The sequence below is a fragment of the Octopus bimaculoides genome, chromosome 1 (assembly GCF_046866305.1).
Source record: "Octopus bimaculoides isolate indiv1 chromosome 1, ASM4686630v1, whole genome shotgun sequence".
In the NCBI taxonomy this organism is placed as follows: domain Eukaryota; kingdom Metazoa; phylum Mollusca; class Cephalopoda; order Octopoda; family Octopodidae; genus Octopus; species Octopus bimaculoides.
In genome coordinates this window covers 96,704,039-96,728,445 of record NC_142928.1, presented here as the reverse complement: position 1 = coordinate 96,728,445, position 24,407 = coordinate 96,704,039, and the positions used below count along the sequence as shown (strand labels likewise).

At 35.1% G+C, this 24,407-nt stretch overlaps 1 protein-coding gene across 1 annotated transcript in view; it reads right to left on the bottom strand.

The window, feature by feature from the left end:
* The window catches only part of LOC106876015 (carboxypeptidase B), a 98,132-nt gene that overhangs the window by 16,036 nt on the left and 57,689 nt on the right, over window positions 1-24,407 (bottom strand). Inside the window, exons 4-6 of the mRNA XM_089354397.1 lie at window positions 18,523-18,613; window positions 14,592-14,693; window positions 1,263-1,370 (exon numbers count right to left, since the gene is read on the bottom strand). Coding sequence (XP_089210523.1) covers window positions 1,263-1,370; window positions 14,592-14,693; window positions 18,523-18,613 — 301 coding nt within the window. The remainder of the gene's footprint in view (window positions 1-1,262; window positions 1,371-14,591; window positions 14,694-18,522; window positions 18,614-24,407) is intronic.

The window sequence follows — 24,407 nt, the reverse complement described above, 5'->3', positions numbered from 1 at the left end:
TTGAAATGCGGCGAGCTGGCTGAATCGCTACCGCGCCGGGTAAAATGCTTAGCGGAATTTCATCTGTCTTTACGTTCTGAGTTCAAATTCTGCCGAGGACTACTTAGCCTTTCAACCTCTCAGAGTCGATAAAATAAGTACCAGTTGAATATTGGGATCGATGTAATCGACTTACACCCTCATCCAAACTTACTGGCCTTGTGCCAAAATCTGAAATCATTGTTACTGTTGCTAAGTGCAGGACGGTGGATTGCAGCAAAGATAGACAACTTCACCTAAAATTTCTTCTATTGTATATTATCTCTTAGATTTTGACTTCAAGTCCCAATGGTCTCAACATGCCCATTATTTTTTTTCTTTTATCCATAAAATAAGTAACTATCAAGTATTAGTCTTGATTTCGCCATCTGTCTCTTCTCTTTCCTAACTCAGCAAAAAAAAAAAAAATACATAGATTATATCACGCCACCCTCAAAAGCTTTGAATATATTCTTAAACCTTTGAATATAATATTCTAAACTGCAGCTTTTGATGCTTGAAATACAGAAAAGCGTATCTGAAATACATTTTAAGAAAAATGCATATTTATTATTGTTGACTAAGACGTATGACTCTATTCACTTGCTCAACATTTTCTTCAAATCCCACCTAACACAAAGAAGAAAATAAACCCTAAAGATTTCTGTTCTCCCAATCACTAATAGGTCGAACGTTTGGGATATTTTTGCCACGAAAGTATCTAAGCAAGCGAAAATCTGGAAGAAATTAATTTATATCATTGTCAGGAATATGACTCAAATATGCTGCATGAGAAAGCAAGCAAAAAAGTAACTGTCATGAAGTCGGATGTTTATTGAAAGAGAACAATATGAAATCGAGGCTTTTCTTTCTCAGTAGTGTTATTAGTGTTTCCCGTTTGTAGTAGATACTTTACTATTTGCTGCAGACATGCCCAGAAAAACCGGCTGAAGATCTCTTAGATGAGAACTTAATATCCACAACAGATTTCACTTAAAACACAATATCTCATAAGCTTGAGAAACACCAAAGTTATTAGGCAGAATAATATGAGTTTTTTTGTTTCTCATTATTTTAGCAACGTAGTTTTAGCTGGAAATGAAATAGATGATTTCGTGTGATTTTCTTCTGATGACCCAAACTCAAAACATAGCTTTTTTAATAAATTTATCAGGCCAACATTCCCAGCTCGTCAATAATCCCTACCTGGTCAATAGCAGAAAATAATCAATACTACTACTTACCTGATGAAGAAAATGCAGGATAACTGAAATCGAAACCCATTCTCGACCATGCATACCAGCGTCAATAAGAATTCCCATCCTTTGATTCTGCCGCTTTTTTAACGATAGCTAAAACAGAATAAATACATAGATATTTTAGAGGAGTTTACATCCGATGATCAACAAATAATAGAAAATTCATCTTCGTCTTTTACACCCGAAAATATTCAAATAATCAAGTTCCTGCGACAATAATTGCAGTTTTTAACCATCAAAATGATAACTAAAGCAATAATTCTCAATCGAGAACACATTTTATTAATCGAAATAATAGCTATTAGACGCTATATATGATATTACGATGAATGTAAAGAAAGTCTGCTGTTTTAGAAGGGTTGAGATGTATTGAAGTATACAGATATAGAAATATTTTACTCTCAAACACATAATAATAATACTGAATAGCATCGAACATCCTTATATTGCAGAAAAAATTGTTAGCAGCCAGCCATGAAACTCGAACTCATATCCCTGTGATATGTGCGGCCTTTGATTTTCGAGCATTTTGGCCTTTATAATATGGGGGAAATAACTAACAGCTGCTGAAAGTTCAGCATTTAATTATTTTTGCAACTTTTTGAATTCTTTCGGGTGTATCTGCTCGCGTATGTAGCCAGTGATGACTCGACAAGTTCGTCTGAGCCTCTACTGGAAATATAATTATTGTTTAGTCTTTTTTTTTAATGTTTTTTTTTTTCTAGAAATTAGACAGCTAATGATAGATCTATTTTAATTGTTCGTGATCTCCAGATCAAATGCTTGGTTGACGTTTCGAGCAGTTTCCGCTATTGTGCGGATTCTATTTTGTTTCCGCTGTCGTATGTATTCTGTTTTGAATTTATGCAATAAAATCGCTCGATATTGCTTTATTCCATCTTTAATTTCATAGCTTAAAATAAAAAAAGAACAATGAAAGTAAAAACGGAAAAGGTATATTACATACACAAAGTCGAATAAAAAATTTATTCTGGAATAAGCATCAACATTTAAAATAACAAAAACCAGAAGTGGTTTTGAAACAATGTAATATTCTAAAAGCGTATTTCGAAAAATGTGTAGAGATGAAATGGGTTTGTTGCTTCTATATATGGGATTATCAATAATGTACAAGTACCGCGTTTATCGAATAAATATTCCTTCAAACTACTATATTCTTATTTACTATATACATTCATGTTTCGTATAATATAGTGTGTACGCATGTTTGTTTTTGTTATACATATTGTATATGTACTATAGTATATAATATCTATAAAATATTGAAGTTCCCTGTATTTCTATTTGTGTGTACTGAAATTTTAGTGAAAACATTCTACTTTTGCTCTTTAAACGCGAACCCCCTGTGCTTAAAATGACTTCCAGTTCATTTCTGCACCCTGGAGTCCTGAAAGCCGAAAATTGTATTACTTATTTTATTACCACAGAAAAGTAATTTCCGAAAACGTCAATATGACATTGAATTACATAATACATACATAGAGTTATGCGTGAGTGTGTGTGTGTGTGTGTGTGTGTGTGTGTGTATGTATATGTATATGCCTCTCTCTGTCTTTCTCTTTCTCTCTTAATACACACACACACACACACACATATATACACATACATTCATGCATACAAACATACACAGGTACATATATACTTATAACTATGTTTGCTTGCATGTATGTAAAAATGTTTTTGCACGGAAATGACAAATACATATCAGACACAGCGACTTGGCACAAACACACACACACATATGCAGATAAAAAAAGAGAAATCATGTTTGTTAGCGTGTATTCTTTGCACATACATACATACACATATGCATGTATCAATTTAGGTATGTATATGTCTGTATGTTTGTGCCTGTGCGTTTTTATTTTCTTCTCTTCTAAAATCTTTCAAATGGCTAATCTTAAATTTTTCAAGTACATGATTGTCTTGTTGCTTACTTTTCATAACGGCTTACATTTTTTTTTCTTTAGTAAGAACTCTCTTATTTTCAACAATGCTATGTTAGCTAAATGTTTGAACGACGATGCTGAGTAGAATGAACTCGAAACAACGTACTTGTCTATATTACGCGATATGTTTACTATTGGATTTTATATACATTAAACAATATATATTGGCGATGTTGTGCATTATGAAACCCGCTTGGATTTAAATTTCTAATTTCTTTTTATTCTTTTGGGAAAATTTCTTTATCATAATGAAAAAACAAATGTTCTAAAGTTTTATTAAAATTTTCTTTTTCCAACCTTCACACTCTCCGTTTCGGATTACACATTCAACCGTAAATTTTCTATTTTTTTTACGTTTTTCCTACAATTTTTTCCTTTCGTATTACATGCTTAGACATAGAAGAATAGAATCATGCAAAAAGAAAACAAAAAAGAAGAAAAAAAGAAAGAATCGGTTTAGATTTAGGGTTAAAGCTTTTGGGATAGGGTTTAAGGTTAAGGTTTAATATAAGGGTTGAGTTTTTGAGATGGAGTTTAGGGTTAGCAGTACAACGGTAAAGGAAAGAAATGAAAAGAAAAAATAATAGTTTTTGCGATTTTGAATCCTTCATTTAAAACATAGATATCTGAAGAAACGTTCTACAAAAATTAAAAATTAAAATGATACAAGGGAAAGATGCTTATTACACAACTTAGTCATATATTGCTTATGCACTGTATACATTTCATATTATCTAATTATACATTATATTATACATTTCATATTATCTAATTATACATTATATTATACATTTCATATTATCTAATATAATAAATGCGAATGTCAGTGTGTCAGTGTGTCATGCTTTTTTCAACTTTATTCCTAGACGCCGCAGATCAACATATCATACCATTTTGGAATCAGGCCGACTCCGTGAGTAAATTAAAAACGTTCCGGGCCGAATCCGGACCCACAATCTTGAAATTTTGGATTCCCAAGCTTTCATTACTGTGATTGTTTTTGATTTTTTTACATGACTTTTTACATAATTTTTTACATGACTTTTTGTGACAAATTTTTTTGTACAATAACAATTTTTATAATCTAAAGGCTAATTCTGTGAGTAAATTAAAAACATTCCGGGCCGAATCAGGACCCGCAATCCTGAAATTTTGTATTCCCAAGTTTACATTACTGCGATTGTTTTCGGCGATTTTTTTACGTGACTTTTGGTGACGAATTTTTTTGTACGACAACAATTTTTACTAGCTGGACCCGTGAGAACTTCATGGAAAATATAAAAAAATGTAAGCATCGGTAAATAGTGACTTCATTTAATAACTATCGAATAATTATGGGCATAACTACAGATGTGTACCCCACCGACTTTGTTGCCTCATAAATTCCATAGATAATCGCTTAGATCCTGTTGATTGAGTGTATGTTAAGAATTGTTGGAAAAAAATTCTGAGGGGCTAGGGAGAGGAGTTTCGGAAAATTCACAGGACTTGACATTTTCCACCTTTTAACTTTCAGGAAAATTGGTATTTTTTTAATGAAATTTTATACAAATACCTTTCAAATGGCATAGAATAACTGTCACAATGGCTTTATCATATATCGTTTTCCAACGTTTTCTCTCTGAGAATAGCTTCATTCTCTTTCGCTGTCAATCTCAACCCACTCCTTTCGTTTACTCAATCTATCTCTGTAAATATCTTTCTCTCTTCCCCCTCCCTCATCTCTCCCTCCTCTATGTCTCCTTGTCTCTAAATTTTTTCCTACATTCAACGCAGTATATTTCTCTTACTTCTCAGCACTATCAATGTCTTCTCTCTCTCTTTCTCTCTCTCTCACTCCCTCTTACTCTCTATTCTTTGCCGCTTTGCCTCTTACTTCAACTATACTTCTGCTTAACAAGTTTCATTTCTCTCTTTTTACCTCTTCCTTTCAACTAAGTGTGATACACACCACAGGTACCTACGTATGCAACTACAAGCATATTAATATAAAAATTTTTATTACTTGGAAATAAATTTGGGAATAATCGAAATAAATTGCGAAATCCAGCGAAAGTCACCCATGCAAGAGAAATAATTTGTACGAAAAGTAAGGATGTATGTACATCAAATTGTCTTTAAATTAAGTGGCGGCAGAAGAATTATCGTTGAACTTTTAAAAGGTAGGCTTCAATATTAATGTAATACTTAAATGCAGCGATCACTTTTCAGTTCTTCTGCAGTTTATTGTTGTCTATCGCATACGATTGCAGTAAGCCTCGTAAAAATAAATCTCCGCCAACAGAAGACCAGATTGCAATCAAAAGAGCCAAGGCTGCAGCGAGGAAAAGACAGCCCCGTGTAAGTGAAAACCCAGATCAAACGGCAGCCAGGAGAGCTTCCGATGCTGAAAATATGCAAAAGCTTAGGGACTCTCAAACTCTTGAACAAGCTGCATCCAAGAGCGCATCAAATGCTCTTACGAAGAGCTAGGAGAGCTTCCAATGTAGCCAACATGAGAAGAGTAAAGGAATTAGAATCACTAGAGCAATCAGAAACCAGGAGAGCTTCAACTATTGCACAGGAGCTAGCCTAAAAGCCGCCCGATAGGGCAGCTTTTAAGCTAGTATCATATATATTATATATATATATATATATATATATATATATATATATATATATATATATATATATATATATAATACAAATAATAAATGAGTATATGCATATATACGTACATGTATGTCCATACTTACATCTACCTGGATATATAGATGCATATCTGGGTACAGGACATTGTAAACAAAGCGTAGACAAAATGATAAACGAGTACAGAAAACACACAGGTCACATAGAGAACATCTCCTTCATCAGCTGCCCCCATTCTAACACAGGCGTTTCGAAGAGTAGGGCAGGACGCATCGTTAAAACGGCTCTTCCCACGGACCACAAATTAAATCTAAATTAAATTTAAATCAAATTAAATTTGTAACCTGGAGGAATGTAGTGGCGGACAAAACAAAACAGGAAAACGAAACAGTGAGAACAAACAAGAAGGCGAAACGGCCAGACGTGAAAAAATATATGTGCTATATAGATATATATATATATATATATATATATATATATATATATATATATATATATATATATATATATATATGTATGTATGTATGTATGTATGTATGTATGTATGTATGTATGTATGTATATTAAAAGTATATTGTCTGGTTTGTCATGGACGGAATCCGATTGTGCTGTTCCTTTTTACAGTGGGTTATTGAAAAGCAAGTAATACTTTGAGAAGTAAAAAAATAAAGCAACGTGTATACACAAGACACATGTACATAAATTTGGATAGGATAGAGCGAATATTGATGATAGATTCTCTGTTTTTTTTTTGTTTTTTTTTTGTTTTTTTTGCTGGCTAGAACCCCTTAATTTATCTCCTTTAACTGAGAAAATACGCTGCTGTAGCTTGGTTGCATTTTTAATAAACATATCCTTATTTGTTCGTATTTGATTAGTGCTGTTGTCAGAACAAAGATAAAGCGGGAAAACAAGGAATCTTCGTGATCTTTTTATTGAACTTAAATCTAAATGCTAAGTTAGCGGAATCAGTCTGGTATTAGGATCTCGTATTTGTTTTATACGAATATTGAGTTATTTTCTCAAGGTAAATATCGGTTGTCCAATGTAATCTTCGTTACAACCATTACATTTAATAAAATAAATGTTACTGTATTGACAAGGCTATCATATGATGTTATACACCGCTGGTCACTATGCACTTCATTGCATTGTTGTAGCCTTCAAATGATGCCACCCCGATGGCTAGTGGGTACAGGTCAACACTCTTCCCGAATGGAACGCCCGTCTGTCAGAATGTTACTCATTTGCAGCTGAGTTGACAGAAGCAACGTAAAAGGAAATGTTTTGCTCAAGAACTCAAAGCACTGCCAGTCTGGGAATCGACACCACGATCTTGCAATCGTAAGTGCAACGCTCGAACCCCTAGGCCATGCGCCTTTAAACACACACACACACACACACGCACGCACACACACACACACACACACACACACACACACACACACACACACACACACACACACACACACACAAATACACACATACACACATGCACGCATGCATACATGCATACATGCATATATACATACACCCATACACACACATACATACATACATACATACATACATACATACATACATACATACATACATACATAGGCGCATGCACATTCCCCTCCAGATAAGCGCGCCCACCAGAACACAAATATATTTTATTCTAAGAGACAAGTTAAATAGCAGAAAGTAAATATATGCTTTGCAGTGTTCAGAAAATAGGGCCAAGCCTCATTAGTTAAAAAGTAAATGAAAGTGATAGGCCGTATAATAGTGAGCAAATACAATAACTAGAAAAGCTCAAAGGAACTCCTGACCCTACCAATTAAACTTTTCGAAGTGGGTGGCCTTCAAGTCAAAAGGCAAACAAATGGTTACAAAACATACAATTGATTAAAAACAAGCTCAAAACAATAGAAATAAGTCGTTTGGAGATTTGTAAATGATGGATGTTGTGGGTTTAACAAGCAACTGGACTTACGCCATTTGCAACGTAACACAACACCAGAAACAGGAAATGTTAATAAATCATGAATTATGCTATATTGCATCGGAAATGAAGTTCTAACAAGGAGGATGGCAGTGGGAGGATGTTTCTTTAATCTAACAGCTGGGTTGGATCACCTTCCCGAGATTATAACGGAAATCACAAGAGTTGGCATTGATTAATGGGTGGTCGTCCACTCACTCTATTTCTTTCTCCACGTTTCTCTCCCATATACACACACACATCAGACAAGAGTTCCCTCAATGCCTCTATGAATTTTATGAATGCACATACATATATATATATATATATATATATATATATATATATATATAAAACCCCAAAACCTTTTTCCTTTCTTTCAAGCGTTATACTAATCACACCTTTGTTAAAACTTGTCCCTCTCTTTGTGCATTTTTCTTGCTTTTGCTCATTACCTATCCCCTCTCTCTCACACACATACACTCACACGCACATGCACGCACACACACACACACACACACACACACACACACACACACACACATAAACACACACACAATTCCAAGTTTATAAATTACGAACCACGTTCGGTTAAGCAAAGTTACGAAGCGGTTTCATGTGAGATCATGTTTTTCTAATCAAAAAGCATGAATAAACAATCGTCAGACATGGTTGACCGGAGAGTGGTGTTAGCGCTCTTTTGACTGTTACGTGACTTTAGAGTGTTCTTTAGAGTAACCCTTCTTCTTGTTCTTCATTCAAGATAAATGATGGGTTCCAAACCGAAGTAACGTGTTATTGAGTTCTTGGTGAATGAGGGATGCAACTTGTCCGATATCCATAGAAGGCTATATATTGCTTACGGAGATGAAACCACTGACACTATGTACAGGCGGATTAAGTTTAAAGAAGGGGAACCCAGCATTGAAGACGAATCAGTCAGTGGGAATCCATTTACTGCGATCACTGACAGGAATTGCAAGGGTGTAGAAGAATTGATTTGCGGAGACAAATAAATTGTAATCCGTGAGCTTATTGCACAACTGAATTGTGATCACAATTCATAAAAAGAATATGGTGGAAGACACTGGGTATCGGAAAGTATGAGCAAAGAGGACACTTCGGCAGTGGACACTCGATTTAGAGAAGAAAAGGGCGAAAGTTTGCTTTAATCTGTGGGAAGCGTTTGAAGACAATAAAGACAAGGTTTTTTTAATCCAGTCTGGTGACAGGGAATGAATCATCTCCCTTTAAACGATGTGAATTTAAAAGAAACATGATTCACTGGTGCCTCAAAGTTCCTTACACCGGTGAATCACGCGTGTTCTGAAAACACATCGTCTAAAGGGAGGTGTTCCTCGGGGACCAAAAACAACATCCATCAGACATTCACGTTTAAAGCTGTCAGAAAATATTAAGAATGAATAGACGTTTTACACACACACACACACACACACACACACACGCACGCGCACACACACACACACACACACACACACACACACACACACACACACACACACACACACACACAAACAAACAAATAAATGTGGCTGTACGTTTAAGAAATTCTCTTTGCAGTTACGTGGTTTCAGATTCAATCCCACCGCGGACCACCGTTGGCAAGTGTTTTCTACTATAACCCTAGGCTGATCAGTCGATCAATGTATGTAAGTGAATTTGGTATATATAAGGCTTTTGGTCTGACCATCAGCATCAAGAAAACTGAGCTTGTCCATCAGCCCATTTGTAACCATCTTTCCGCTGTTGCCCTTACGGTATATGTTGATGGGAAAGCAATAAAAAACTGTTTTCTATTTCATTTATCTTGGTTCCATTATGTCCAACGATGCGAAGATGTATAAAGAAATCGAGTCCAGAATCGGGAAGGCTAGCTCCACTTTCAGTAAGCTTTATCACAGGCTATAGAACAGCCACGAGGTATCGTTGAAGGTGAAAGTTAATGTATATAATTCGGTGGTCTTGAAGACATTGCTCAATGGTGCTGCGTCTTGGACTTTGTACCGAAGGCACATCAATCAGATTGACGCTTTTCATATGCGATGCTTGCGTACTATCTCCAACATAAAACCGAGTGACCATTCATAACAGTAAGGTATTAACAAAATGCAATATCAAGTATTGAAGCCATCCTCATCAAAATACAGCTTAGATGGTCTGGTCATCTCTCACGTATGAGTGATATAGAATTCCGAAGCAACTTCTCTTTGGCCAATTCCCAACAGGAAGGTCAGTTGGCAGGCCACTCTTTTGTGCTTCAAAGACAAACTAAAAGACAATCTGAAATGATGCAACATTCCCTTTTCTTCCTGGGAAAACAAAGCATCAAAACGCAGGACCTGGTGCCTGTCCTGCTTCTCCTCAGTTCAAAAATTTGAGCATCGAGACCAACTTCGTGCAAGCATTACGGCATACTGGCAAAACGCAGCTCCTCTAAATGGAAACCTTATCTGTCATTGTGGTTTTGTGGCACGAAGCAAAGCAGGCCTAGCCGTCCACTCAAGAAAACATATAGCAAATAATCCACAAGCACCAGTAGGCCTTAAAAGGCACATTCGTATCCATAGAAGATGATCAATGCTTTATTTTACTTAATCCTCATTTATCGTTCACGACAAGAGAATCCACCACATCACATCACACACGCGCGTGTTTGTGTGTGTTGTTGTATGTATACCTGTGTGTGTCTGTGTCTCATTGCTTGATAAGTGATGTTGATTTACATCTCCATAACTTGGAAGTTTAGAGTTTCAGAAGACTGAACAGTCACTAGACTTAAAAATGGTGCCCCAAACATCTAAATCTGTCTGTCCGTTCGTCCGTCGGTCTGTCTGCCTGTCTGACTGCATGTATGTATGTATGTATGTATGTATGTATATATGTATTCGTGTTCTTGTGCGTGCTTTGCAAACTTCCTTTTATGAAGTAAAGATTGTAATTATGTTATCGAGGCCTGAAATGTTTTGTCTCCCGCCCACTAGGCAATTAGCGGTTTAATTAAGAAATACAACGATATTAAGTTACTTTGTTTATACACGTTGTTTATAAAATAATTGGAGGTATTCATCTTATATATATATATATATATAAATATATATATATATATATATATATATATATATATATATATATATATATATATATATATATATATATATATATATATATATATATATATATATATATATATATATTGTGTGTGGTAAGAAGCTTGCTATCCAACTACATGGCCCTGGGTTCGGTCCCACTGCATGGCACCTTGGTTAAGTGTCTTCTACTATAGCCTCAAGCCGACCAAAGCCTTGTGAGTGGATTTGGTAGACAGAAAAGGAAAGAAGCCCGTCGTATATATGTGTGTGTGTGCGTGTGTGCGTATGTATGATTGTCTGTTCATATTACCTATGTGCTTATTTATCTGTATGTCTATCTGTTTACATTCATATCCATTTACCTACATGCATATGCATATACATATACATATACATATACGCAGACATATACGTATATACATATACATATACGTATATACATATACATATATACACATACACGCACACACACACACACACACACACACACACACACACACATTAATCTACATAACAGCCCACTAACTATTCTACTTGTATATATATCTCCTGTGGCTATGAACACCCCTCGTATATTAGAAGGAAAGAATGAACAGGCAAAACACGTGATATCACTTTAGATCATGAAATTCATAACACAGACATAATTACGGAGTTGTTAAAGTAAATAAGGGATTAAGAAGTTGTGCATAACATATCTTACAGGTGTTTCTAGAACAGCTGTGCATATGGTGCATATCTCATTCAGCAAAAAATTCTGTATGAAAGCCAACTATTCTGTCTTCACTCTCCATTCAACAATGTAACTGGTAACTACTAATATCCTTTATTAAGGATATTCCTTAATTCTTCCTCCCTGACGACAAAATAGTTGGCGTTTATATGGAAGTCTTTGCTCATTAAGATATGCACTATATGCACAGCTATTCTAGAAACAGCTGTGAGAGACTTTATGCACAACTTAATCCTTTATTTGCTCTAACAACTCTATATATTTATCTTATCTGCCACACAAATTGTATGAACATTTGTAATATTTTTCAACAAGCAAATACCACACCACAGATAACCCTCCCTGACTATGGTACTTTCTGTGCCATTTACAATAACTGATATGCTTTTCATCAATGATTCATTTGACTCAAAGCTGAATAGCAAAAGAGGAGCTGTTCAGAATGTTAATTCCAAGAAAAATTATTGACAAATATGAATGAACTTCCTATTATTGTAAACTGAAACGTTCGGTATCGTATGTCAAGAATACGTTAATTTCTTGGAAAGGCAGAATGCAGCACATTTGCAAGAAATATAGAAATACATATTGAAGTGAATTCAATTAGATATTTTGAATCTCCCTCTTACAGAAAGGGCATGCTACAGACGAAATATATTGTTTATATCATTTGGTTCTGGGTTGCACAGAAAGAATAAAATAATAAATTAATATCTCTATTTTATTGACTGTCGCATGTCTGAAGGGAGTTTTTGCATTACATATGTGTTATCTATGCAACATATATATGAGACAGATGTACGTACGCCGCTATATATATATATATATATAAATAAATAATACAGAATGGGACAAAAACGCAAAACATCCAGACAGTTAGGTGATACAAGAAAAGCACAAAACAGTTCATTTTTTTTTCTGTCCTTGTTTTTGTATACATTCGCTGCTTTCTTCCAAAGAATCTAATGCTCTTGGCTTAGTTTTTCCTTGGGGCTGGCCAGATTGGAGCAATATTGAGAATAACCAGCCGAAATTGCAAGGATAATCTGGATCTCGACTGAAGAGAGAAAACTCCGAATGACCTGTCCGTGTTTTCTTTGTATCGTCCATCTGTATGTCTTGTGTCTTTCTTGTATCACCTAACTGTTTGGATGTTTTGCGTTCTTGTCCCATTCTGTATTTTATATATATATATATATATATATATATATATATATATATATATATATATATATATATATATGTAAAATTAAGGTACTCAGAAATCTGGATGTTTGTACATTTACAGATTTTTATTAATGTCACATATTAAATAAAGCGCTTTTCACCTAGTCGTGTAAGATTTTCAAATTGTATATATATATATATATATATATATATATATATATATATATATATATATATATATATATATATATATATATATATATATAAGAATTTAAGGATTGGAGAAAACGCATGTTATAATTGCATACTTTATTCCTACATATGTTTCAAAGGATTACAACCTGTGTGATCCATAGGGATCTTTGATATTAAAATTGTAACCTTCTCATCAGGGAAAGCATGGGAATCATCTTAGACGTAAGACATTATGACCGATTATGAAAACAATAGATGGATAAGGTTATGACTGAGTGTGTGTATATATATAGCTGTGTATGTATATGTATATGTGTGTGTGTGTGTGTGTGTGTGTATGTATATATATGTATACATATGTATATACGGGTGCACATGTGTATGTATGTGTATATGCGCATATATATATGTATATGTGTGTGTGTGTGTATCAGTATGCATGTATATGTGTGTGTTTGTGTATGTGTATTTATGTATGCATGTACGCTCTTACACATTGATTGGTATGTGTTGTCCAACCCACTATCCGGCAGCGTCCAATTCTCTAACGGTTTTTTTCAAATGAATCAAGTCATAACCTTATCCATCTATTGTTTTCATAATCGGTCATAATGTCTTACGTTTAAGATGATTCCCATGCTTTCCCTGTTGAGAAGGTTACAATTTTAATATCAAAGATCCCTATGGATCACACAGGGTGTAATCCTTTGAAACATATGTAGGAATAAAGTATGCAATTATAACATGCGTTTTCTCCAATCCTTAAATTCTTAAATATACTCAAATACCCAAAATTTCAAGGAGTTCCTGCCTTAAAAACAGGAGCTAACCACAGTTATTTTGTGTTCTTTGCTACATTGGTTTCTATTAACCCATTTATTCTATCAGAAGAATTTTTATTCATTAAGATAGAAGAAATACACATAATTATATATATATATATATAAATATATATGGAGGTTATGAGCGATAGTGGTGTCAATTAGACCCAGAGGTTTCAGGTAATGCTGAGTAAGTGCTATGGATAGACCATAGTTAAGCTCCAGGTTCGGGGATTATGCGAATAAGGGGTCCAACGTAGGTCATATATCAGTGTGTGAATATAAGGATTTAGTTTTCGTAATGAGATAAAAAGAAACCAAGGGTGTGTGCATTATAGAACATTTATAAATAAAAGGTCTTACAGCTGTTTCCAGGATATTTATTATATCCCTATTGCTTAACCATTCTCTCACATCGTCTCCGATGAAGGGATATAATAAAAATCCTGGAAACAGGTGTAAGACCTTTTATTTATAAATGTTCTATTATGCACACAGCCTTGGTTTTTTTTAATCTCATTACGAAAACTAAATCCATATATATATATATATATATATATATATATATATATATATATATATATATATATATATATATATGTAATAACTAAATTATATATTATACACTTTATTTTTAGCAGATTGAGAAATCATGTTGTGGCTCTCTCATTGACTTGTACATAGGTGTTTATAGTGGTCACTTATTAGTGGTGTAACAACTTACGCGTAGCATTTTGATGTCTCGCCCTTCTGACGAACGGCCAATGTTGAAGAGGTGACAATGGTACTTAGACTTAGAGCACACAGATTCCAGGAATGTGTAGATCTGAAAGAAGAAAACACAAAACATATCAAACAATAATAATTCCTGATTTAGACACAAAGTTAGCCATTTAGAGCGAAGTTGTGTTAGTCGATTCCATCGAGCCTCGCACTTGACACTTTATCAATCCCCGAAAGGATGGACAGCAGAATTGACCTCAGTACTATTTGAACTGTACGTTGAAATCGACCTGCAATTCCGGTTTGACGACAATGTACCGCTTACGTTACATGTTAAACTAAACATTGATTTATTTATTATTTGGCACAACAGCCAAATACTTTGGAGGACAAGTGAGATAGAATATAGCGATTTCTTGCCTCACCCTTTTCCAACAGCCTTCGCTTGTCTGGATTATCAACCAACACCCTCAAAATAATCTCAGTTTATTAAATGGAACAAAATATTGATTTATTATGTACAATATACTAACATTTGTACGGGACAGAATGATCCTCGACCTGCATATTGCTAGTATTTATATTAAAGAGCCCAAAAGGATGAATAGTAATATTAGATCCGGCAGGATTTTAATATATCAAGGAACGAAGCCAAACACTGGAAGGCTATCTTTTTGCTAACATTATGGCCTTAAATATAGGATATTGAAAACTATCATCTGTAAACTGGTTGCTGTCAGTCTCAAGTTTTACTGTGTTTGCTTTTCTGTATGCAAAGTGCAGTTGAAATAATGTAAATAACGTTTTAAGTCAAGGACATTAAACGAAAGTTTGCACAATCTGTAACTTAATCATCACTATTTTCACAACCATCATTCATCCTGTCTGCGGTTGAATAATTTTGATTTAACATTTACAATCATCATCATCGTCATTACCATAACCACGATTTTCAAATTTCGTTTCTTGTATTCCTTGCAATAAATTCATGCAATTGATCCTATAATATTTGATAACACTTTTTATATTCGTTTCACCAGACCTATTCTATATTAACAAAAATATTATTGAAATTAACGCCATTAACCCTTTCAGATACAACCTTAAACGTTATTGAAACTTATTCCTCTATAATTGATACTAGTCCCTATAGACCTGCTACTTACTACGAAAGAAGTGATCAAAATAGTTATCACTAGAAATGTTACATATCAATGTAACACCTTTTAAAATTCATCTCATAAATCCTGTCAATAGCATTATCATATGTAGGTACATGTACATTGATCCACCTGTACATCACATGCAGATCTTATCTCAGTTTTCTATATTAATATTCAAACCTGATATATACCTAACGGCAACTAACTTGCATACGGAAAAACAATCAAATGTGAATTCTAGCGCAGGAAATTATCTGATGAGTCAACGAAGAAAGCTTTCATGTTGTCAGGATCTCCTTAAATTGGTGAATACCAGGGATTATTTTTTTGAATACTTTTGAATTCATCGTATTTTTCAGAAAGAAAAGCGCTATTAAATTCCCGTAATAAGTCTGAAAGATTTATCGTACATTCTATAGGACGAAAGTTAAAATCTTTTAGAACACACAATTAACTTCATAAGAGGAGTATCTATGTTAGTCTTACAGTGTGTCTGTCTACAGAAGTAAAGGAATAAATGCAGACTATAAGAGATCAAAAGGATCTATATATCAATAAGCTATCAAGGAAACATCTTGGAAAGGTATTTGAAAGTACTGAAACCTTGTTTATATATATATATATATATATATATATATATATATATATATACATATATATATATATATATACATATATATATATATATATATATACATAATTTTTACCAAAACTTTAAAGAAATTGGGATGCGTCATCCAGGCTGGAGCATCTCCGGCGTCGGCAAATACGGTAATGTTTCATTATATCTTTGCTTCAGGTGGGCATCTATATATAGTGTTTTTAGATGTGTTGTATTATAAACACACACACACACACACACTATCGTTCGTAAAGGCTGATATGGATGTCCAGTGAAACGGGTAGGAATTTTATGGAAGATATTACTTCATAGTAAGCTCTCAGTTCTGGCTCTAATAATATATTTTAATATGCGATGCTAAGTACAGAGATAACAGCCTTACTTTCAGAGGAAAATTTACTACAGCAGTATATGTTAAAAATAAGTCTAAATATTTTACTTCTTTACAGGAGAGTAGTGTTTGAGAAATAGGGAAAATATTAGTATTTCCTTTCGTGATTCGACACTTAAATTTCAGATCCAAACGGGATAGATTTCGCTATTAATTCTAAGATGAAAAGTGAAAGTTAATTCAATCAAATATACTCTTCTATAAATTTGTGGTTTAGTATCGGTTAAAACATTTCTCTTTTTGCTGTGAAAGTAACAAAACTATAAGACAAAATGATAAGAGCATAAACCACAGTATTGCCTTTTTAACATAAACTAATTCATCATTCATTTTGTAACTGTTCTCTCGTCTTTTCTTGACTGAATATATTGGTATTCTGTTCGAAGGATACTTTACAAAATTGACAATAAATCTTTCAGCGTACTTGCAGAGATACACTATACAGAATATCGACTGTTATATCAAATTGAATTCGATATGTGTAAAAATATTTAAATATTTATGATATTTTATGATGTAGTTGTGTTGAATTAAGTGATAGTACAATATTGCTGTAGCACCTATGCTAGAGACAAGGTAACCAAATAGATGAAGTATCGAACTACCTGCTTATAAGTTGTGGATTCAAATCCTGTACAGATATTTCATTGTTTCTAAGCTGAGCATTTTATTCTCTCCATTGCTCCGTTAAAACAACCATCAGAAATAGGTATAAAATAATCTAAGAATGTTGTCTTCCAAAGAACCTTCATCCTATTCTAGGGAGATTTATATTGGAAGCACCATGCAATCGAAGCAATCTATGCCCTTTAAAAGATTCACGGGATAAAGAAAAGTATACATGAATTCTCTGCTTCCAACACAATGGACTAGTTTATTTTAATAATTATTTTACTTGGCACTCCGTCGGTTACGACGATGAGGGTCCCAGTTGATCCGATGAACGGAACAGCTTGCTCGTGAAATTAACGTGCAAGTGGCTAAGCACTCCACAGACACGTGTACCCTTAACGTAGTTCTCGGGGATATTCAGTGTGACACAGAGTGTGACAAGGCTGGCCCTTCGAAATACAGGTACAACCAGAAGCAGGAAGAAAGAGTGAGAGAAAGTTGTGGTGAAAGAAAGCAGGGTTCGCCACCACCCACTTCCGGAGCCTCGTGGAGCTTTTAGGTGTTTTTGCTCAATAAACACTCACAACGCCCGGTCTGGAATCGAAACCGCGATTCTACGACCGCGTGTCCGCTGCCCTAACCACTGGGCCATTGCGCCTCCACTATTTTACTATAGAAAAGGATAACAAAAGCTACAAAAATGCAGATATGAGAAATACATCTATTTAAAGTCCTAGTTTGAATTCCTCCAGGCCAGGGCTAACTTTGCCTTTTATCCTTCTGGGCGTCTATAATATAAATACCAAGCATTTATTAGGTCCATTTTCCACTAAATCTGTCTCCAAAATTTGAGGCCCTGCATTTATGCTGAAAATCAATATTTTAGCTTCAATAAGCCCTAGCCATATTTTTCGCTCTTTTCTACTTACGCTCTTTACTTACAATATTGCGCGTTATCTGAGAGAGTTTACGTACACTATTCCTGTTATAGATTTTGACAGAACCAGATGTAGGTTTAACTATACAAATCAACAGCTTTACTAATAATTATACACACTAACCATAAGTTAAAACAGGAAAAGAAGCCTGTACCTCATATATTCTCCAGTGCATTGATAAAAAAATAAAAGAAAATATAACCAACCTGTTGTGTTGAATGGTAGCTATGAAGCCGGAAACGACTGGCTCCACGTTTTGCTCTCGTATGTTCCTGTTCTTCATCTTCGTTGATTAACCTGGAATTCATCAAAAGAACCCCATAACGCAATGTTATAATTATTATAAACGAAGTTCTGAAGTTTAAGGAACTTTAAAACAATTTTAACAAATAATCACATAATTAAATTGCTACACAAGTATGCCATGGCTATATTAATTTATAAGTTGCAGGCCAAAGCAAAGTTAATGGCGCCGGCATACATATACACAGCATATATTATGTATGTGCCATAATATTTGTTATAGTCTGGATACTATCAGAAGACGAGATTTGTGACCATTTTACGACATACAGATGTTATTCACTCTCCACTTTAAATGTTCACACTGCATACAACTTACATAGACACATTTTACATATACACAAAATGCATACGAGGTGGTATCAAAAGGTTCCTGGACTAGTTATGCTAAATAAAAAATAACTTATTCACCTAAGTTTTAACATCACCTCCTTCGAAACATAGTCACATTGCCCAGCAATACACCGATCCCAGCGTTCCTGCCACTTTTAGAATCCAGTCTCGAAGTCGTTTTTCGTAAGCGAGTCAACTATCTTCTGATATTCGCTGTGGATCTCGACAACGGTGTTTAAACGGCAACCATTGAGCTGCATTTTTATCTTGGGGAAGAGATGGAAGTCTGCAGGTGCTAAATCTGGCAAATAGGGTGGGTGTGAAAGCGATACCATGGTTTTGGCGAGAAACACGAGTGAGGAAAGCTGGGTGACAGGGTGCATTGTCGTCGTGAAGAATCCAATTCTTCGCAGACGTTAGGATTGCTTGCGCGGACCCATACGACAGACCAACAACATCAGCAATGTCGTTGATTGTCCTCCGGCCATCCTCATGCACTAACTGATGAATTTTCTCCACACTTCCAGGGGTGAAACTTGTGGCAGGTCTTCCAGATCGCTCATTGTCTTCCAGGGATTTCTTCCGCTTTTGAAGCGCCATTCGAAACATTGCGTATGACCCATTGCCTCGTTGCTGTAAGCTTACCGAAACATGCTCCATGCCTTTGTTGCAAACTTCCCAAGTTTAAATCTCACGTTGGCTCTTTGTTCCAACTTCCTGTCCATGACAAAAATCGCAGGCTACAGCATACACGTGATCACAAAAACACAAATTTCACAACTTGCGAAGTAAACACAGCGATGTCACTTGGCATCAGCCTTATGAAGGTCACTGCCAGCTCTCACTGCGCACGCAACCGTGTGTTGCCATCTTCTGGTGCGCAACAGAACTAGTCCAGTAAACTTTTGATACCACTTCGTATATATCTTTTATCGTTTACTTGGTTCAGTCATTAGATTGCGACTACGCTGGGGAACTACCTTGAAGAATTTCAGTTGAACGAATCTCCCCTAGTACTTATTTTTTAAAAACCTGGTACTTATTCTATGGGTTTTTTTTTTGCCGAACTGCAAAGCTACAGGGACATAAACACACCAGCACCAGTTATTAAGCGGTGGGGAAACACGCACACACACACACACACACACACACACACACACACACACACACACACACACACACACACACACACATACGATGAGCATCTTTCAGGTTCTGCAAACCGAATCTATTTACTAGACATTGGTCGACCGGAGGCTATAGTAGAAGACACCTGGCCAAGGTGTCACGAAGCGGCACTGAATCCTGAACCATGTGGTTGGGAAGCAAACTTCCTACCACACAGCCATGCCTATACGTAAATATAAATATACATACACACACACATTTACCACACACCTTTTATTCACCGTGCACACATATATCAAATACACCAAACACAAAACATAAATTTTAAAAAGGCCCACTTTACACATTAAATATCCTAAGACATGATACACTTAACATATCATGACATTTTACACACATTGAATGCTACGTAACCTTTATATAAGACTCTGCGTGTCCCCCTTCCCCATCTACCCTACATATCCTTCTATCTGTTAATCACAAGACGGACTCCGACCGGTATACACAACCACTACATTACTCACAAATCTTATACTGAAAATACATGATGGATAAATAAAGGATAATCATCATAATAAAAAAAAACCCCTTCCACACACCATTCTAACTACCACCGAGAACAGCAAACTTTCGACTCTGTCCCTCTCTATCCACTCATGCTAAAAAATATTCGTTAGAACCTTAGCACAAAATATTCACTGGCAAACTGCCCGTCATGTATCCAATGTAGTGTACATTAATAACACTTCTAGAACGTGCAGTTTCCCGGATGGAGTACAATGTGGATCTGTCCTCTTAACTACCTGCTTCAAACTCTACCTTACATGAACATCCTACACCTCTCCAAAGTGTACGAACATCTTCATATGCAGAGGATCGCGAGTATTACATTTAGTCAAGAAAAACAAAAAAGAAACAAAAAAGGCAAACAAACAATAAAGCTGGTGTACAAACTATAATACCTTTAGTGCATCTTGAACTATGCAGTTCTAGCTTTCTCAATCTCTCCGCAACAAACAACAATAAACTACATAGAATATATGCACAAAAGCGAGAAACGCATCACAACTGATTGCACACATCTTTTAAGCAACAAAACAAAAACAATGATAACAAAAAACGACCTGTACATGAAATCCTAATCACTACATGAAAGTCACCTCAAAGCACCCAGGTTCGTATACGAAAGCATTCTAAAAATACTATATCCCAGGACTAGCATAGGGATCACATGCACACAACAGTACATTTCAACATGTAATAACTTGACTGGAATGAATACTGCCAACAAAAGGTGCGGAGAAATAGCAATAGTCAAACACTAGACGAAACCTCTTTCGACTTCGCTGCATTTGCACAGAAGTAGAATGTAGAGAGGAGCCGATGTAGTGTCTCCAAACTCTTACACTGCACTCCATGTCTTTCATCTCTGCATGTCGGAGTGGAGATTATTGTTATCAACTAGAGGTATAATATAAGTAAGAAAATGCATCTGTAGGCCGCACTTCATCGTTCGACAGACATCCTCCGTGTTACAGGAATGCTTGATTACAAGAACAGCTAGAGCTATCGTCCATACATCATACATTTTGCGTACATAGCTCACATACAAACTAATATACAATAATCCCTCGACTATTGCGGGTGTTACGTTCCAAAAACCCTGCGATAGGTGAAAATCTGCGAAGGAGAAACAGTACTGTATATCTATTTTTTAAAAATTACTTTTATAATTTGTACATATTTATTTTATTATAAATGCAAAACAACACCACGGAGGAATCGATGTAAGCTTAAATAATAAACCACGATAGGTGAACCGCGATTTGGCGAGGGATTACTGTACACGCTACGTATACAACCTCCACACACGCGCACACGCACGCGCACACGCACGCGCACACGCACGCGCACACACAAATACACACAGAACCCCCACCACTATCCATCCACATTCTGTTCATATCACAGATACAACCAATACACAAAATAGACAATCAACAACACCCGGTAAACGCAGCACCCACACGACATTTCCATCCTTCATATACTGCTCCCCGCCACACACACATAACAACCCCCGCTCTGCAAACAAGTTGCCAACACACGGTACAGACGCACTACATGCACCCAGGAAAATTTATCTGTGTAAAGCAGATGTAAAAAGCTAACACAACACCCAAATGTCGTGACTCAAAGTGTCATATTGCAATGGAGAAGAAAGATGTTGTTTATATTAAAAAAATATAATGTTCTTTTTGACCTCTTTAAAATAAATTTTATTTTTTTAGCAGCAAAGCTGCTATATTTAGTTATAAGTGTTACTGGAGGTTGTTATTATTGTTGTGACTATTGCTGCATCTGTCGGTTAACTCTTTGTCAGCCTTGATACCTATAATCAAAAGCATTCCAGGCATAACCATGCAGCCATTTTTTCCTATCTACCGGGAACCTAATAAGCACATCCATCGTTGTCCATTTTTAAAGATAGTATAGTGTCATTGTGGCATTTACTTGTTTTCGGAAAATTTTATCTGATGCATTACCTTGATGTTTAAGAATATACTTTTCCTTCTTAATGATCTTTTTCGTTTTTTAAAATAATTTAAAATAATCTTTCCTGGATATTCAATTATTTTTAAAACAATAATTAGACTGTAACAATGAATTGTTTTTAACCTGTTTAAAGTAACGAAAGCTTCCATGATAAAAAGCTTGTGTGAAGTGAATGTCAGTATTACGTATGTATTTCTTGTCTCAAAATTCATTCAGGGTTTCTTAAATGTAATATAATGAGCTGAACAGCATTGGTCACCTGGAATTACCTAAACAATTAATAGACAAAAACTTTAGGGGCAAGTTGGGTTCAAGATTTAAAAAATTAAACAAGCAATAAGTTCAGATGGTCAAAGTTTGGGGGCAATATACAGAGGGGGGGGGGGATAAATATTCGTACATGTCAAAATTCTTTCTTTATTTAATTTCTAATGAACATAAATGGGATATACCAATACTATGTTTGCATACACATACATAAACTAAGAATATGCAAAAGAAACTAATAAATTATAGTAACTAATGAATTTATATACAAATATAAATATTTAGGGGTGAAAAAAGTATTCGTACAGAACATAAATAACTGATAATTCTGATTTAATACTTCGTAGCATAACCATTATTCAGATCCACTTCAACCAATCTCTTCTTGTAGTTCTTAATCAATGACTAGCATGTTTCTTTAGGAATTTTTCCCATTCTTCTTGACAAATTTTCTTCAAATCTCGAATGCACATTGGGGCTCTTGAATGAATTTTAATTTTCAAATAATGCCACAAATTTTCAATGGGGTTCAAGTCAGGTGACTGGCTTGGCCATTTTAATAATTTTATATTGTGATTGACAATCCATTTTTGGTAGACTTCGCCGTGTGCTTAGGGTCGTTATCCTGTTGTAAAACCCACTCTTCACAAAGCTGGAGCTTTTCTACAGAGTCCCATAAATTATTGTTCAAAATATTTTGATACATCTCTGCATTCATTCTACCATCTATCACATGTAAATTGCCAGTGCCATTTGCAGAGAAACACCCCTACACAATGATATTGCCACCTCCAAACTTTACAGTAGGAATTGTGTTTTTCGGCGAATAGGCGGTACCATCTTTCCTCCAAACATGGCTACGCGAATTTCGTCCAAACAATTCAATTTTCGACTCGTCTGTCCAAAGAACATTTTCCCAGAATGTATCAGATTTATCTTTATGTTCATAAACAAATTTTAAACGGGCATCTCTATGCCTTTTAGTCAACAGTGGAGTTTTTCTAGGAGAGCATGACTTCATTTCATTCCTATGAAGTTCATTGCTGATTATTCATAGTGTAACTCTAGTCCCTGAAGCTAACAAATCTTCTTGCAACTCCTTTCTGGTGATCATTGCGTTTTTTCGATTCTTCACTTCATTTTTCTTAAAGATCTAGGGGAAATCTTGCGTGGTGCACCTGATCTTATTCTGTTTTCAACAGTTCCCAATTTTTTATATCTTTGAATAAATGTAGATATGGTAGAAAATGGAATACAAAGGGTCTCTGATATTTTCCTGTAACTTTTACCTGCTTTCCACTGTTCAATAATTAAGTTTTTCACTGAATTTGTGAGTTCTTTACTTTTCGCCATTATTACGACAATACTTTATGTTATCTCAGTGCTGAATGAAGAAGATAGCGTTTGGACACTTAAAAATGACCACTGATAAGATTATTGGAACAAACGAGAAAGTTCTAGTAAAAAAAATATTATTTTAACGGTATTTTGTGGCATAAAAACT